This window comes from Aplidium turbinatum, chromosome 2 (genome assembly GCF_918807975.1).
Source record: "Aplidium turbinatum chromosome 2, kaAplTurb1.1, whole genome shotgun sequence".
Taxonomy (NCBI): Eukaryota; Metazoa; Chordata; class Ascidiacea; order Aplousobranchia; family Polyclinidae; genus Aplidium; species Aplidium turbinatum.
In genome coordinates, this window is record NC_137473.1 from 43,461,713 (window position 1) to 43,481,171 (window position 19,459).

The 19,459-nt window shown below is 38.4% G+C and overlaps 1 protein-coding gene across 1 annotated transcript in view; it reads right to left on the reverse strand.

Moving 5' to 3' along the window:
* Positions 1-9,344: 9,344 nt before the first annotated feature.
* Positions 9,345-19,459, reverse strand: part of LOC145764552 (serine/threonine-protein phosphatase 1 regulatory subunit 10-like) — a 38,050-nt gene continuing 27,935 nt past the window's right edge. The window contains exons 9-13 of the mRNA XM_082576174.1: positions 15,886-16,042; positions 14,828-14,966; positions 14,052-14,202; positions 13,157-13,585; positions 9,345-10,145 (exon numbers count right to left, since the gene is read on the reverse strand). Of these exons, the coding sequence (XP_082432300.1) occupies positions 10,117-10,145; positions 13,157-13,585; positions 14,052-14,202; positions 14,828-14,966; positions 15,886-16,042 (905 nt within the window). The 3' untranslated portion in view covers positions 9,345-10,116. The remainder of the gene's footprint in view (positions 10,146-13,156; positions 13,586-14,051; positions 14,203-14,827; positions 14,967-15,885; positions 16,043-19,459) is intronic.

The window sequence follows — 19,459 nt, forward strand, 5'->3', positions numbered from 1 at the left end:
ATGTTTTACCGGTAATTTATGCTCTTGGTGGCTTGGTGCTGTGATTATTTCTAATTGGTGTTGCCAGATGCCACTCAATGAATTGCTTTGAAACTGATTCAAAATTTCCGTAGGCTTCGTAGAGTAAATTACCTCAACCGAATACAAAAGCCACTCAGTTTATAAATTCTGTATATTTAACCCAAAAAAAAATTTCTCTAAAACATGTCTTTACCTTTTTTTAAGGTGAAAAATAACAATATTGGAAGCAAAACATGCATAATTTCAACACAGATCTTTAATCTTTCAAAGTGAGATAATTTTGTTAATCTGACAACACTGCATATGATCTTGTTTTCTAGCTGCCATGTCCCCCCCAAGTGATAGATTTGGCGCGAAAGTAAGTTTCCCACACTAAACCAAACTGACGAACCAACCAAAGTTCTTCGTGAAAATAAATAAGAGAACAATTTGAATGTCATCGGCGACACAATCATCTTTCATCTCTTGTCGAGCATCTGAAAACTAATTTAAACTGAATTCAAATAATATATGCAACAACACAACAGGTAACACAAAGCATAAAGGTAGGCTACAACCTATGTAGTAACTAGTAAGTCATAGATGCGACACAAGCATAGGCAGGGGCGCCGGAAGCGGGGGGCGGATGCTCCCCCTGTCCTCAATTTTCTGTGGATGGGGGGGCAATGGTGCCCTATTAAGGTCATGTAAGCTACTGCACATTTTGCAATACGATATAACAATTTCAGCTATTCGCTTTTTATAGCCTAATTATAATTTTTCATTTCTGCCTTAAAATAATATTCACGACACAAATTCTGTATCACAGTAGGTTAGCCTAGCCTACATCATTATAACATAGCATGATGCCCTTCCGTGCCATTGTTCTTTGTATACCGGACACTTGTATCATTATTCGATGATGAGCTGATGGATGAGCATTAGGTCTTAAAATTAAAAAAAAAATTGGCTTTTGTGCAACAAAAGTGCGCTTTTTTCATAATCCTGCCCCCAGCCCCCCCCCCCCCCCCGTCAAAAACCGTTCCGGCGCCCCTGAGCATGGGTTACCCCACGATGTTTAATTTGATTAAAATGGCTTGCACAGTAACTTACTTTAAAAGATAAAAAGCACTTTTGACATACAACTTTCTATTTAGCCTGGAGTTGCAAAAGATCACAAGCAACACTTTGCTGCTGGTCTTTTCGTTTTTCACGGTTGGTTACAAAAGTAGGAGCTTAATGCTTGCCTACAATTCCTCCTTCTTGATGTATTGAGTCTGTAGTGGGGATAAAAATCTGTCTTTTAGTAGGCTACACAGTTGTAAACTTCACAACGATTAGACTTAAATCCATAGTAGGCTAGGCTAGGCTACACACATAGGCTATTGTGAAGGCGTCCTGGCATCTCTTTCTCGCTTGTTTTGCCAATAGGCTATCCTACCGAATTTAACACAAAAGTAAGTGGCTTCTGCACACACAATCCCTCCCGGCACGCGACAAAAGTGACAATCAAGAGTGAAACCTCTGGGTCCGCAGGCAGGCCATGTCACTGAGATCAGAGAAACAACGCAAACCCAACATCAGCACAAGGGCAATCAAGTCGTCGGAACAATGGTTCACTTCCAAGCCAGAAATGACAACTGGTGCCCTTTTGGGTACCAAAGGAGCAATATTTGGCCCCAGTTATATTTGTTCACACGCTCAAGTTCCTACCCAATTGGGCAGCCCAGTCTGAAAATGTTTGAAAAAAACGCTTCGGCTACTATAGCGGTGTCGCACTGATGTCTTTGGAATCCATACGATGCGTCACAGAACCTCATCACATCAAAAAAATTTCGAGTTCAGAAGTACCGTAGCCTAATGAAGGTAAGTTTTCTTCGTAGTTAAAGGGAAGGTGGAAAAAGAAAATGTTTAAATATATCTACGGTAGCCTACCGTATGCAGTGCCGGTCTTTGGGGTGTGCAAACCGTGCGATCGCACAGGGCCCGCAAATTAGGGGGCCCGCAATTTACTCAGAAAATGCAGTAGGCTAATTTTTGTCTTTTCCAATGGAAAAAATTCGATTCACAAGCAAGTACCGGTATCCTTGAAGTCAGTTGCGGCTTTAGGAATTAACAACAAGAAAATATGGTGACTTAGCTTTATTTCCGAAAAATGCCAAAGAAAACATGATCTTATCCTTTTTCTAAGCCACCGGACAGCACCATTTTACAGTTAATATTCATACCCAAATTTTTGTTGAACATCCGCTCAGAATGCATCATATTCAAAGTAATTTTTCAAAATTTTCTGGAGGAGGTTCCCCAGACCCCACTCCGCTGGGTGTCGCCTTCGGCGAACACGCCGTCAGGCTTCGCCCGCTGGCCGTTAAACCCCCCTCCCCTTTCAAAATACTTAGCTACGCTACTGAATTGGATCATTGTCATTAGGGCCCGCAAAGCACATTCTGCACAGGGCCCAAAATACCCTAGGACCGGCACTGACCGTATGTTACCATTATAACAAATAGTGCATTAATTTAAATTACTATTATTAAATTATATTAAATTACCAGAGAGTTGCAGACAAAAGTTTACTCCAGTTGTGTAAGGAGTGTCATGCTCTATGGCTCTGAAACGTGGGCTACTTTAGCAAGCACCGTCAAGCGCCTACAACGTAATGACAGAGCGATGGTAAGATGGACCTGCCTAGTCAAGCCTGAAGACAACATCCAGTTTGAGACTCTTCTATCAAAGCTCAAAATAAAAGACATCAGTGAAGTCCTCCAATTAGGCAGACTGAGATGGCTTGATCACGTTGAGCGCAGCTCAAACTGGATCTCACAGGTCAGATGTGTCAACATCACAGCACAGCGGAGTCAAGGTAGACCAAAACTTTCTCGGGAAGAACTTGTAAAACGTGACCTTGTAGCCCTGAACTTGGACTCTGCCAACCCAATAAATCGCGAGGTGTGGAGGGGAAGACTTCTTTCTCGACAGACAGACAGGCCACACCCTCGACATGAGGATTAATTCATGGCCTGTATAATCAAAATTGCTTGATGATGATGATTATTCTGAACTAATGTGGGAAATTCAACTCAGTCTAAATTTTGTAAAATGTTGTTGTGCAAATGGGCTGCCCAGACTGAACCTCACACTAACCTTTGATCTCACACTAACCTAATCAAGATCTCACACTAACCTTTGCAATAATTGTTGGCTGTATAAAAACAACACTAACAAAGTTGATTTTAATACAGCCAATAAAACTATTTTTGCTTTGTAAAAACATTTTTTTAAGATTGAGCAATACACTTGTCACCTATGCTTGAATGATTTTACAACTGGACTTCTCTATTGGTAACGACTAGAACATCACACAACTCAGGCGAAAGAGAAAATTGGGTTAAGGTTAGGGTAGTAGTTACTTTTAGCGCCAAAAAACTCTCTTTTGCAAACCATCATTTTTTCCCGATTAGTTATCTTTTTTCAATTTTCTCTTTCGCCTTAGTTGTGTGATGTTCTAGTCGTTACCTTCTCAATTCAACCCACATTAGTGCTCATATTTTCTGGTTTCTTTTTTAAACTAAAAGAAAATTTCAAGAAGTTGAAGTTAAGAGATGGGGCTCGGTTTAGACAACAATTCTCACCGTTTGTTAGGACAGCTTGCTAACACGAGCAACTTTAGTTTTACAGAAGGCTACCTTGAAGCGTTTGACAAAAAAAAAATTTGTTTCATTTTGACGGAAAATTCTTTTGTCTTCTTTCATTTCGAGATAGTAGAAATTTGAATTTTTTTGAAGGGCATCATCATCGTCATGATCATCATCATCATCTTCATCATGATAATCATGACGATGATGATGATACCTTTGAAAAAAATATAAAATAGGCTACTGATGCATGAAAATCGTAGCTTGTTTAGCCTATATGCCAGAAAGCGTTAAGAAAACAAATATGTAGGCTTGTTTAAAAAGTGTTTGTTTTGGGATTTAGCCTAGTGCCTACTGACTGTTTTCAAACAAGACACAGCATATTTGAAAATTTTGTTTCGTTTTCTAAATAACATTAATCGTAGACAAACAAAACAAAGTAACCTTAGCCGGTTTAACATGTTGTATTACACAGAAATATAACATAGTTTTAAAAAAAATCAACTCAAACGTTTTCGACACGTGTAGACTACGTGTGTCTTCATCAGGAATTACACAAATCTGCAATATAGCCAGTGGCGTAGCTAGGGAATGTGCCGCCGGGGCGGATTCAGATTTTGCCGCCCCTTCAAGAAAAAGTATGTGAAAATGAAATACGTTTTTTTATCAGCACTGCAACACGCAACGTGCTTTTTTCAATTTGAGGTGTGAAGTCAGACGAACGTAGGCTACAGTGGCGTAGCCAAAAAAAAAATTGGGGGGCCAAACATTTGATGAATTGAAGAGAACGAGAAAGTGTTTGATTCAAGACATCGCCAGCTGATGTGCAGTGGCGTATCCTGGTGGGTTAAGCAAGGGAAGCAATAAAGCTGGTGGAGGGTTAGAGCGTGCCTAAGGTACGCGCATTCTAGGGGGGTCCGGGGGCATGCTCCCCCAAAATTTTTTTGCAAAATTACACTTAAATAATGGATTATAGCGCTTTCTGGAAACACTTTCAGGGTAATATTTGTATGAAATTTATTAGCAGATAAACAGCTATTAACTTATTAAAGGTAGCTGTTTCAGGTGTCTATTAAAGGTGTCTAATAAAAATCTAATAATAGCTATTAAAGGTGTCACATGAACTGGCAAAAACTGCGGCTAAAATTAAAGAACACAAAAAACTGAGCTACACAAAGACTACACAAAAACCCAACAGAGTTAGCGATTCTGAAATTGCTTTCACAAATTAGTTAAAAGAAGCGTAAATTGCGTAAACTTTGCGCGATTTACGATTTGCAAAATTTATTGGTGTCTTTCTGTGTGTCTAAAACAAGTCCTGGGGGGTGTTAATAGCCAGATGTCTTGGAAAACGATATAAATTTATACAAATTATATTATATTTTCAACAAAGGGTTCAACTTCGGAATCAAATAGTATGTTGCAAATGTAACTGTTCTACATTTTAAAGCAGTTACTGTAACATAAGTGAGATTGTGCATGAGTCACTTCAAAAGTTAAGTTTTCTGCTCTGGCTGCAAAGTCGTCAATTACCAAATCAAAATTAATCGAATCTGCAAGATCACGCTCAATGGAGAGTATTGACTTAACGTGGAATTATTCTATGTTTTGAACGTTGCCATTCTGTTTGCTTTTATTTTTCGTGTACTTTTGCATTATCAAAAAAAACAAAAAAACGTCCTGTCTGAAAGTGCCGCCCCCAGATGTGCCGCCCAGGGCGGTCCGCCCCTCCCGCCTCCCCCCCTAGCTACGCCACTGAATATAGCCTACATAAAATGAAAATTGTAAGGAAAACTCAGTCCTAAATGGCGTTACAGTTATAGTGCATAGTCAGATTTAGGCTATCTTACAATTTTCGTTTTATGTAGCCTACTGCAGTAGGCTATACAGCAGATTTAAGTAATTCCTGACGAGGACACACGTAGGCCTAGGCTACTTGTCGAAAACGTTTGAGTTGATTTTTTTTCAAATTATGTTAGCCTATATCTCTGTGTAATACTGTACAACATGTTAAACCCGCTAAAGTTAGTACTTTTTTTGTTTGTGTATGGTTCAACAATGCAAACTCTACCAAAGCTTTAAAATTAATAAATCACAGAGTTTGTAAAACCACTCCACAGTTTGCAATCAGCATGAAATCAATTCAAATTAGCCAAACAAGCCCTTATACGCAGAACAATTTGTTTCGTATTTTATAGGAACTGCCTCGTCACACCAACATTAGTGAGCTTCTCATTATTGAGTTTCTCTGCCAATCTTGGTAACCGGCCCTGCGTCAAAAGCCTCAGCAAGTAGGCCACGCAAAAGGCAAAACTACCAGGAAAAACCTACCTAGGCTTTATCACTCCGAGGATAAAGATTCAAAATCAACTAACTAACCAGAGCCTTTGAACCTTGGAGTAACAAAGAAGTATAGTAAGTTTATTTGTTTGTGCCTCAGCCTTCATTTGTTTCGCGGCAAAGTAAATTAGAATTGCGTAATGTAATTTTTACAACATAATCAAGAATTGCTGCAGTTTTGCGAGAAAAATGTTTGAATGCACATGTCACGAGATAATAGCATATGTAGGCCTAAGCATTTTTTTACCACAATTGCGTTAAGATACGAAACGGAGTCATTAAGCGACGCCCTTGCAAAATTGAAACGACCCACCAGAGCAGGGCTACTCAACTAATGTTAGCAAAGGTCCATTTTGACAAGTTGAATATTTTTGCGGTCCGGTGAATATTTCATATGCAACCGCGAAAATTAAACAACCAGTAGCCTACGAGCACCGAAACATTTTTCAGGTAGTATGTAACACGACTTGATCATCATCATGATGAAGTAACACGACTTGGATTTTTGTCTGACACAAACAAAGAAATAAAAAAGGAAAAAAATGTATTGTGTTTCTGTGTAGTGTAGCTGTGTGGATCGCACATCAGAGAAGACGGCAAAGCGTTGGGAGGTCGGGGGGAGAAGCCCTCAGCTCCGTGGATAATCCCAAAAATTGCTTTTTCCTAATGGAAACCTGTTTAAAGAGGCCCTAAAATGTGGCAATGATGTTATTCTTCCAGAAGCCCGAGGTCCACCTTTAACACCCAGAAGGTCCGGATTCGGACCGCGGTCCGCCAGTTGAGTAGCCCTGCACCAGAGTGTCGTGACGTAAGTTACATTTGAAAACCTCTAGTTTAACTTAATTTGAAAGAGTGACCAATATTTGAGATCTTCTTTATCCGATCAGTCGGTTTCAACTCTCGGTCACTCCATGAATCACTCCGCGCGATTTCCTTCAACTCATATTCATGCCCATTCCAATGTCGATGAGGAAGGAAGTTACTTTTTATCATCACACTCCATTAACGAGTTTTCATTTATCAGATTTCATAATCATCATGTACCACCTCCGAAACGAAGGTTGCTCTTGCAATGTGAAAAATGCGGCTCGTGCAGGTCGCGAAGCATCGACCAAGAGCACGGACGTCATACAGTAGTTCATTGATACATTCTTCTTGAGGCCTACCACGCTACATACAAGAAGTATTTTATATTTATTAAAGCAAAAACGGCACTCGAAATAAGCAATCATGTACAATACAATATATTGAAAAAACGAAACCATGTTTACAGGGAACCTCCTATACGGCTGCACAGTAGGGATGCCAGGTTGGGTTACTTTTAAAGGCTTTGTGGCGCCAAAAATCGTGTTGGGCACTGTTGGTGCAGATTGGGTTACTTTTTGCATGAGCTGGGGCTTTTTTTAAATGAACCTCTGGAAATCCTATAGCACATTGCTCAGTGCCATGTACTGTTTGCGGTGATCATTGAGATTCTGAAAGGTTTTGTTAAGAAATTTCAACTCATAAATGTAGGCTAATACAAGGTTCCCTCAAAACAAAAAAAGGAGGGTTGCTGGCCAAAAATAAGCCAACAAATTTTCCTCAAGGAAGGACGTAACTACTTTCACCGCACAAAAGTTTTAACATTAGGAGACAAAACCACAATGAAATAAAACCGAAAATAATAACAACACAACATTTACAAAAAAAGGCGCTGTTCCCAGCACTTCACATTTCAGAAAATTTGATCAAACACTTTATTTCCTAAAACCATTCCTTCAAAGCTGACTGAACAGGAATGACGCTTAATGTCATTTTTACGATGTTTGGTATGGCCGTATGAGGTGTTGAACCATGGTTGAACCCATATCCATAGACTTAAAACCGGTACTCTGTCTGCTTAAATAGTTGGCCAGATTACATATAAAGCATCAAGGTTTGAAAACAATGTACGAAAAAATTAAGGGTAAAAATAACAAGTTTCGTATCAGATCAAGCAGAAACTTGACGTTGACGTATAATCACATTTTCAAAACAGGAATTACGAAGTAAAATGAAATCAGTGCACACAAACAATGGTTGTAGCGGTGGGTGATGTTGCTGAATAATGGGGAACAATATCTTGAGAACTCCCTCTGCTAAAAGAAACTTCGTATTTGCGAAAATCTTCCTTATTACAGTGAGAGTCGTATCGACAACATCGTCACCAAGATGAAAGCGTATCTGATTTTCGATTGACAGAATTGGTGTTTACCCGCTGTTATTCGTATGCGAAGAATTGTTACGGTGATTCTACAAGAAAAAAATACTCAAAAGTTTCAGGCCTGATTTTAACACAACCCCGAAAAATACCTGCAAATGCGATTTTCCATCAGCCAAGCAAGTGCTTAAAAAATAATATTGGACTATCGCTTACGTCGTCGGCGTTGCAAAGTGTGGTGTCCTTGCAAACACGCTTTATGAACCGATCAAAGCTCTACTTGAGAAATAGATGCAAACTACGATTTTTTACATAAGGTTAAACTATTTTGTAAAAAATGATGTTAATCTGTTACGTAAGCTTTTCGTGCTTTTTTATCGCTGATGTACTTGACCTTGGTTTTTTAAAACAATTAATGTCTTTTACTTCCCTGCGAGTCAGAAAACCGTTTTATAACACGAGATTTCCCCACAAAAGGCCTGGGATTCCCTACGGAAACAAATTTCAGAGCAGCTTGGTTCATCAACGAAAATAAACAGCAGTCTCCTACTCAACCAGTGCTTAAGCTAAATTAGTCCAAAATCTTAGTTTTCACGTGACTAATAACCTTGTTACGACTCCATGCGGACGTCACACTACTTTGAATATTTTTCCAAATATATCTACTTATTGTCAGCGAAAGCGAAAAACTAAAATCGCTCAGACAAGGTAAGAATACAATTGACTTGTAAAACGGTGGTGCAGAGCTGTTGTGGCATGAATCAGGTGGTGCGATACTGACGAGCCCAGCCTCATGAGCGAAACACTGGTGTCTATCGCTGTGAATTCATGCTACAATCGGCTATCGAGAAACAGAGTTTGTGTTGAATTTGGCCTTCGACCCTACAAGGGGATAAGCCAAGCATTTATATTTACGTTAGACTGCCTGCAAAAATGTGATATTATTTTAAGCAGGCGTATTAGTTTTAACTTTTTTTCTTGGCTTTTCAAAAAAAATACTGATTTGAACAATATTGGTTAAACATTTTGCTTCTGAAACTGCAGGCTATTTAGTGTAGTAGAACGCGTCACACGCAGCGTCAACTGTAACGCTAAGCTTTCTTTTTAATTCACCTCTCCACTTGTTCATGACTGCTATTCATGCTAATTTAGAGTTTTTAAGAAGCTTGTCTTCAGCAGACAAAAACCAAAGTACTTTTTTATAATTTAAAAGAAAGCAGAAAAACAACGTAACCGCACAGGTAAGACTGTCTTGCTCAACGCAGTGATGCCAACACTGATTGGCCATCGCCGCACCTCTTGTCATGGCGCAACAAATAACATCGGCAACAACTAAGGCAATAAGCAACACATTCTCGCAAAAGAGCATTGAAAACAGGATATCTCAAAAATGCGAACACAAAACTGACGAGGCAGCATCACAGTGACCATCGAATGTCGAGATGGAAGCACCAACAAAAGTTAGATCTCCAAGACATAAACAAAATCGGTAAAATTACACGTTTTACGAGAGTCAAAACATACGAAAGTCAAATTTAAAGAAAATATAACCAGTTGTACAATTTTGGGAGCAGCCATCCGAAACGACGCGAGAATCATCTGGCTTAAAAATTGAACATTGAGTGTCTAATTCATGAGCTAGAAACGCTCAGTGTGTCACGGCGGACAACTGCAGCAGCTCCAAAACTAATTATGGAACGAGCATCTTGCAACCATTGCTGAGGAACCAAATAGAAGTCCACCCGGTGTTACTTGTCAGTTTAAATCCAGTCACTCCTTGATGCGTCAAAAGCAGATTTTTATCAATTTTTTAAACCACTTCTTCGTATGAACTCATTCTAAACTGCTTGCTTTGAAGGCGAAACACTTTTGTCGTTTCATAGCAGTGCAACGTAGTCTTGAATGTTAAGAGAGTCGGGAATGCCAGAGACTGCATGAACATCTTTTAGTGACGTATTTTTAATATCCGCTCCAGCGACCACGAAAACCTAAAACAAACAACTTTTAATTAACTCTTTTTCGCTTCGAGCAAGCCTATCACCTACTTGCGCAACACTTCTGTGCTTTATCTTTTGAATGAAAACAAAGTCTCAACAGATGAAACGTTTCTGATCAAAATTAAATCATATCTAATTTTGTCAGAAGTAAAATTTAACTTTGAAAACTAGCTTTGTTAAGAATACCGTAATAAATTGTGAAGTTTGTTGTTGAACTTGTTGCGTATTAATAAGCTGATAGACAATAATCAAAAATTTAGAGCAAATTTGGAAAGAGTTGCAGACAACAGATGCCCCAAAAAAAGTTGTTGAAAGTTAATTACCGGTACTACGATGTATCTAAAGGCAATAATCGATTTTTTTTTTCAAGCTTAGTGTACCTTTCACCAGAAGAACATAGCGCACGTTAAATGTCTAAAAGACAGCTATATAATATATATCGGGCTGCAATTCAGTTGTTTTCTAAATTGACTGAGCGTTTGCAGACGTTGATTCAATATAAGAACGACCCATTTGCTATCCCAGATATAATTTTGGTGTAAATGTGACGTTTTTATTTCTACTGGATTCATGCATCGACTTTTTTGTGGTAGTATCACGATGCAACGTTGTCGCAACGTTCGAGCGAAAGTTAATTCCTCAGCGACTGCCAAAGTTTGCATTTCGTCACTGGCTACTGCTGTAGGCTATGCAGTTTTTTAATGTGTAAATTGCAATATTGAAAAATTTTGCTTCATTATTTCATATTAACCTGAACGTAACGAATAAACCTCAGACTTGAAGAGCATCACTTTTCATCGACCTCTTCTTGGGCCACCACTAGCGTAACCGGTACTTTAGATAACAACGCTTGTTACCCGAATACTTGTAGTTCGGTCATCGGTTAAACGGATAATGAACAGTCATCATGACAAGCGCTGTAACGAAAATTGTAGCCTACAAAAAAATGGTGGCAAATTATCTATCTGAAAGTTTTATTGTAGAGGTAGGCCTACTATTTGTGAAAAAACTCACGCTTTCGTTTTTACGTTATAATTCCATTTCCAAGTACAGTATCTAAAATTTACAGAATTCAAAGGTGTCGTGAGTTTCTATGATTGATTGAATCAAAATAAAAAAAAAATTTTAAGTTAAGGCTGCAAAAAAAATTTTTTTTTACGCAATAAACGTTAATTAGATGGTCGTGTAATTGCAGAATGTGATACTAAACTGGTGAATGCAAATTAGTTATAAACATAGATTTAAGTCTGAAAGTAGCGTGTTTTTGCAGGCCGTCTTCGCTGCAAAAGCGCTATCAATCCAAACTGCGTTTAGTTGTATTTATATGGCAGAACACGCCAATGCGCTTGACGCACCGTGTGTGCAGGCGGGTTGCTTGGACAACGGTTTATCTTTTTAGACATTTAAAGTGTCATGGTCCTTGCATTTGTGATACGTAGCCCACTCAGTGTAACAAAGCTGTTTTTAGAAAAATGTGAGCTGCCTTTAAAAGTAAACCGCACAAATGATGACACAAAAACTTAAAATCAGACGCGGTTCACAATCGAACGAAAATATCGGGAGTTACTTTCATAGCTGCACACTAAACTATCAGTTTTAGTCGACTTAGTTCGACGCATTTGGAAACAATAAATATTCAAACTTTCTAAAATAGCATGAAAAGGCAATTTGAAAAATTTGTTTTTGTTACGTTGTTAACCTACAAAATTCTACCCGACTATTCGATAACAAAAATTTTGGTTCAGTCTTTTGCACAACGAAGTCCTGGTTTTAATCAAATTAGCTTGTTTACTTCATTGCAACTGAAATATGCCTGGTTGGGTTTGGAAAGCTACTACAAGGGAAATCATAAATTTCGAATTCAGTTTTCATTGACTTGCAATCTTAGTTTTTTTTGTTTTGTTTTTTATATTAGTTATGCAATAATAAGAGTAGTTGTCGAAACTTCAAGTCTTTCCCTTTGTCCAAGGCGTGAAGAAATCGTTATCCACACTTTTCTTCGTACTCGTATGGACTTCCTTTCCAATTTATAGAAAAGACCTTGTCTCAACCAGTTTACGTTCCTGACTATGTGTAAGATTTGTTGAAAAAAATATCACGAATTCTCAATTCAGCATAATCCTTATAAGAGTTTGGTGAAATCTCAATTTTAGTAAAACTGACTAGGAAGACATTCTCATTCTGCAGTTTCAAACATTCCTAGACGCACCAATGCCTTCAACTAGAGAAGATACAGCGATATCGTCGCACCATCTGACCGCCTATTGTGATGTGTCAATTTCTTTATCAAGATGATAAGCGATACATTTCAAGTGTGTATGCAACAACTCACACTTTTGTAAAAATAATGACATGGCAAATATGATTGATTGAAGTGCTGAAATGTAACCAAAAAACCGGCCGTTAATATTGACCATCCAATGGCACTTGGGGTCCGGCACAGCCCTACAGGTTAACCTGAACGAGGAACACAAGGTGTTTAGATGATTGTCGTAGGTTATAACACCACAGACAAAACTATCCCTAACACCCAGAAAGCGCAACCTCCTTCTTCATGCAGCCGCGCGGATTTTATTGAAGATTTGCTCATTGCCTAGTGCCTTAGCCGAAACGGCGCAAAAACTTAAACTGGCAGGAAAAGTCTGCAGAGAGGAGACAGCAAACAAGACTTCATCAACAACAAGCGTTGAATTAAATCGCGGATTCATTGAAGCTGTTTGCTTCTCGCCTGAACTCTGCGAACCTGATCCGATCTTGATAAACCAAAATGCATAAAAATGCAAAATGGATGAATGGTGAGAGGTTTGTTTTGAGGGCAAATTCTGATCGCATCCTTAGCGCGCAATTACAAAACAATTGAAAAGTGGATTGTAGCATGAGCTCAACAGGAAGCATAAGAAGCTTTATTGAACAAACTTCACAATCTCTAATCAGACAGGCATAAACGTTAGAACACACCAGGAAAGTAGTAGAAGTGATCGATATCACTTGTGGAATCTTACCCTGCCGAGGGGGAGGCTGTCCCCTCCAAGAATCTCTGGGTCTCCAAGAATTACCCATATTTCCTCTAAACGGGGGCGGATGAAACGGAGGTGGGCGCATGCGTTGTGGGGGGGCATTTACAGGCACATCACCGATAGGCCTGTTCATACCCATAGAGTTATGAACAGGACCCCACTTCATTCTGTATTGATTATTGGGCATCATCTGCGGCATCACATTTGTGGGGTGCATGGGGGGTGGACCTGCCATCATCATGTTGGGATCAGCGGGATAATACCCTTCAGCATCAGGCATTATTGGCTGTTGAACGCCCGGAAACATGATATTTTGATTTTCTCCATTTATTCCAGTGGCGGGTTGGAATGAAACGTCTCGGTCCTCTGGATGCGTATCCATGGCAACAGTGCTTCCATTCGCTCCGGAATTAACTAAAACAGAAACACGATTGTCATTCACTATTATCTAAAGCTAACCTGTTTCATTGAATAAATGTTGATAGGAAAGTTAATTGAAAATTATCAGATGAATTTATTTTTATTTCTGACCATCGAATCGAAAAATGATGCTTGCCATAACATAGTGTCAGGGATCTAAAAGAAGGGGCTTATAAAGCACATAAAAGTTGATTGTCACTAGTTGGTTCCCAGACAGCAACTACGACGTTTGCAGACGTTGAAATTAATGTAAAAATAACGGAATTTGATGTCTGGCTTTGTCCGCTTCAACACGATTACGTTAAATCAAAGTGAAAAGAGCTTGATAGGCTCCTACTTATGACTGCGAGCAGTTAAGCATATATGGTCGAGAAAAAATGATGAAAGAAGTAGCAAGTTGATGCGCTAAGATTCAACACAATGGATGAAAATATTGCAGTCTGAGAAAATAGACGCCCACCTGTAGCATTTTGAAGAATTTCTCGAAGTTTGTCTTTTAAAACGGCTGAATCGTTTTGAGAGTTTCCTCCGTTGCTTTCCGCTATGGATAGTGTGTTGTCGTCTTCTAACGGGGAAGGAGATCGAGAATCCAAAGGTCCAGGATCATTCGGCTACAGGGAATTTGCAATGTTAGAACGACTGAAGGGAATGGAAAATGCTCGGCATTGCGCAGTCAGCACATTGTAAACCGCCTCGAGTTTGTGATTTCAACAAGCATTCCAATCTCCTGGTCACGCCCGATCAGGTTTTTATAGGTTTGATAGAACATGGTAATCACGTCCGCGCATCATTAATCTATTAAAAATCTTTATATTTAAAACAATTGCTTTGAATGTCTTTACAAGCAGAGTTTGAACTTCGTTTCTCGCTTACACAGGCGGATGCTGCCACCACTCGCAAATATTCCAAGATTACTTGAAAAACGTCGCCGATTGCAAAAACATTGTCAAGTTGTCCAGTTCAGTTCGTACTTTTATTGCTGACCCGTTTGAAGCAGAAAAGTCAATACCCATCGATGCATCAACTAATAGCGGGGTCTTAGAAGGTAAACCAATAGGTTAACTGTTAACACGTGCGGAGATGGTATTTCTAGTAACGTAGACATGACGTATCGAGTGGTACAGGGCTCCGTCAGTGTGCGCAACCGCTTGTCATCGTCATCATGACAACAAAGAGCTGATACGTGGTATTTTTTTTAATATTGAATATTACATCAACATATGTGACAGAACTCACGTCGTCAGTAGGAATAATTTTTGGAGAAATCATCTCATATGGTTCGGGATCAGGCTCTGCTGGTGAATCGGGTACCATGTCGAGGAAAATTTCTTGCAAAACTTTCTTTTCGCGTTCCGTCTGGATAGCCTTCTCTAAGCTAAAAACAAAAATAATACAGATATCATCAGATCTTGGCATTTCTCAGTTTTTGATACCCTTTCAAGCGTTTATTCTGTTATATAATCTATACATGCTTTTCGATAGAAGATTTAATAAAAACAAAAGAACCAAGAGATTTCCACTATGGAGCCAGTGTACCACAACAAAAGAAATAATTTTCTAAATATATTATTGTAAGTTTCACTTTTTGTTTTGTTTGGCAATTCGCTTTACAGTATAAGCAGCTCCGAGAGCTCTTTGGCATTCTTATGCTGTACAATCGCAAATCCTTTGAACAAAAGCAGAAAGTGTGTAAAATGCTTAGAGAGATCTAGTTTTGCGGCTCAATTTCTAGACACATTCGTGGCGCAAAACGCCCCTGTGGTATTTCGCTTCAGTAACAATGTAATCCATGGTGTACTCCAATTGGAATAGCTTCATTGAATGCGATGGGGAATTTGACGTTGTATCAACCAAACATACAACGTTCGTTAAATTTATTCTCTCTCTATTAGACCGGTATCGCCAAATAATTTCATTGACAACAGCAAAAGTTTATATTCGCATGTGGCAAATAGATATGGAGGGCTGTGGGTCGGAAAGATTTTGACGTGTCCGGAGTCGGAGTCGTATATTTTTGAGAAAAATAATCGTATAATCGTTTTAAATAATTTTATATAATCGTATATTTTTGCCTGATTCTACAGCCCTGTTAGAATGCAAATGCTTTGCCGTATTATAATTGCATCGCCAACCCATCAAAACTAGTATCATTGTCAAAAAACGTAAGTACTTACTTCGCAATGGGACGTGTTACCTAAAGATTAAAAAATTTCTATGCACATTGCACATAGCTCGTAAGTATATACTGCATAGTCAACAACCTGGACGTACCTACGTAAAAATAATTAAGCTACCTGTTGCATCCAGCTTCCACTAAAGCCGGTGGGAGGTCAATTGGTTTAAGTTTTCCCCAGTCTCCATCTCCTTTGTGGTGGAACTCTCCAATCTTTTCTCTTTCCTGAAGCCGTTCACGATGAAGCATGTCTTTGAAGTTTTGCGTCGTAACATTCACTGCAAGGATAATATTTAGTGCAAAGAAGAAAATTTTCCAACTGACGCTACATCGAAGAGCTAAGAAGCAAAACTGATGTACAAAGTAGGACGATATTGTCATGTTACATCAAACCTCCAAACAAAACTAGTTAACATTTTATCACGTAAATTTCCAAACATCACAATTTTACAATCTATATTGACTTGAGTAAGTTACCGATACGTTGAATACAAATATGCCCCAGAACAGCAATCTAAGAGTAAACAAAAACCCCAATGTTATAATACAGAATATGATAGCTAAATATAGCATAAAAACAAATTCGCAGAAATACGGATTTGAAACAAAAAGCGACCAGCAGCTTGATTTGTAGAACCTAACAAAAAATTTGCGCCTTTCTTTGCGCCGTACGCTATGCCTTTCTTTTATTGAACTCTTTTTTATCATAGAAAAGTAAAAACTCTTGAAATAACAACATTAAGCTTAAGCGAATCTCACAACAGTAAATCTCAAATAATTCACGTCCTTTGAAAATATTCTGATGACCATAAACCTATTTCGACAATAAGTAGCCTAGAGATTAGCCAGGGCTGATAAAAGAACAATTTTGGCCTCCACAACTAAACACCGCTAAAAAATTTCATCAAGAAAAGATGTTATCCACCAAGACAAAAATAGTTCAGGATGGGTGGAAATGTACTATATCACAATACGACTCACGCGGTGTTTTCTTTCAGTTCTCCTAGAAAAGATTAAACATTTCGGGCCACTAAAATCACCCCTGACCGGTTCCTCTTGTTAACGCTATTGTTTTTAGCACTAGGCTTGAAAGATTTCTTAAAATCTACAAGTAGGCTGTTGTCACAGGAGACTATATTTTGCATAAGTAGTCAAGTATGTATGGCGGTTTTTGTAAATGTGTTTTTCGACGTTCGATTCGGGTTGTGGGCTAGAGTCGAAAGAGAATCAATCTGCAACTTTTCAACCACTGGTGCTGTTAAAATAACAACAAAAGGTAAATACGCAAACAGGGACGGACTATCTCACCGGAAATTCGGGAACTTTCCCGGAGGGCCGGTTGAATTTTGGTTGTGTGCGAGTCGGGCGATCGCTGTCTTTCACTAATTATGTATGCTACTAAGAAAAAAATAATATTTATGCACATAGCCTATGGCCTAAGCATATTTTGCACAAGATATTAATCTTTGTAGGCTACTAGAATAAAAAAACATTTATTCGCATTGAAAAAGATCTTATGGAATTAATATCAAGCATGGAGAGAGTACGCCAAGGATAGGCCTGTGGCCTATGTAATTTTGTAAGTCATTTATTTATATACAGAAATGATTTTTCGACGCATTGATAAGGAATAAAAGCTGGCAGTTAGATCATTATGAGAAGGGAAAATAAATGGTAAAAGAAACAAAGACAGACCAAGAATGATTTGGACATCTCTAAATGGACGAAACCGAATTATCTAAGTACGAAAAACTCATGATCAAGAACAATGGCAAATTGCCTCCAACCCTCAATAGTCTACGAGGAACATGATGATCATGACGATTCTTTTTTTAATGGTTTGTAAAATGAGCATTGTAGCTTGTACAGGCTACAAAATTTGGTTTGATAAAAGTGGGCTGCTTTGGTTTCTAAATTCGGGTCGGTTCAGTTTGCTAATAAAAAGCAAGTTTTTAAATTCCCTGCCTCTGACGCAAAAACATTGGCTGCAGCTCAACAGTGTTCTTATACAACGGCAAAACTCAAGTGCTTCGTCAAAAATCAGAGACGATGAAAAGAAGGCACAAGTAAATCGCTTCCTAGTTGATGGGGCTCAAGCAATATTTCAGCGACTACTATGTCATAAAAGCTGCACATGTACATCGAAAGTGGTGGTATATAATCTTTTGTGATTGTGCAATGCTGTGCAGTCGGTCGACGTTTGTTATAGTTTACAGTGCGAGGAAGTTGGTATGTTTATTTATCAATTTGGAAAATGCAATACTAGGTCCACTCTAGTTTTACTGTATTTTATTTGTAAAGTTACTGAATTACGTACTGAACTAAATCGATTCTGTTGAGTCCGGTGCAAGCACTTATTTATTAATTATATTAGCTGCTATGCCATGGAGCATAGATCAATCTCAAGCACCACGCAACTCATGATTTCCTTCTTCCAAGCACCTATATTGAACAATGAATGACACCATGGCCACCTGGAGATGCGGCCTGATTTGTCACATTTTGCAGATTTTGATTACAGCTACTGCTAGTGTTTGACCGACATTTTTTGAGATGTTTTTACTTTCTGCGGTTTCCTAATGACAAAAAACTTTTTGGTTGCCTTGGGGAAGCAGTAGTAAATGAGAAAAAGTAAGTTGAAAAACGCAAAATCAGACTGTTATTGAAAATTAACAGTCTGACTAAAATGTACAAAATCCAATTTTCTTTGTTTTTCAACACGTGAGGATGTTAAAACCTATTGTGTCATCTGGGAAAAAGAATAAAGAAAGCGTAAAAATCTAATTTTTATAAAAATTTATTTAAACGTTCGTCCAAAGTTAGAAAAATCTGGAAATTTATGCAAAATGTGACAAATCAGGCCGTATCTTTAGGTGGTCATGATGACACTATGCACGTATCTCTACAGGTAATTGTTTAAAGAGCCATTTAGCATGACCTAAAACGTCTGTGCCCAAAGTCTGGCCAAGTTGAGTTCATAACGTAGATTTTATAAAGAAAACTGGTTTTGAAGCCATTCATTTGTTTTGAATCATGTTTAGTAGAAAATAGAAATTCAATGTATTTAATAACACATGTAATACCGATACCGTGGCTAATCTTTTACTTGAAAATACTTTGGGGCGCCGAGGGGCGGATGCCCCCTGCCCTCAATTTTTCTGCGGATGGGGGGCAGGGGTGCCCTTTTAAGGTCATGTAAGCTACTGCACATTTTGCAATATAACAATTTCTGCAATTCGCTTATAGCCTAATAATAATCTTTCATTTTTGCCTTAAAATAATATTCGCGACATAAAATTCTATATGACAGTAGGTTACATCATTATAACGGTGTCCGACGTTTTCTTCGTAAACAGTTCTTCGTAAAGCAATTCTTCGTAAGCAATTTTTCGTAAAACAATTCTTCGTAAAGTTAATTCTTTGTAAAACAATTCTTCCCAAAGCATTTATTCGTGCATGCAATGGAGATTTGATGTATACGAAGAAATGCTTTACGAAAAATTCTTTTACGGATTTCATTTCACCAACAACTGTTTACGAACAATTGTTTTACGAAGAATTGCTTACGAAGAATTGCTTTACGAAGAACTGTTTACAAAGAATTCGCCTATAACCATTATAACATAGTATGACTATGATGCCCTTCCGAGCCATTGTTCTTTGTGTACCGGACACTTGTATCATTACTCGATAAT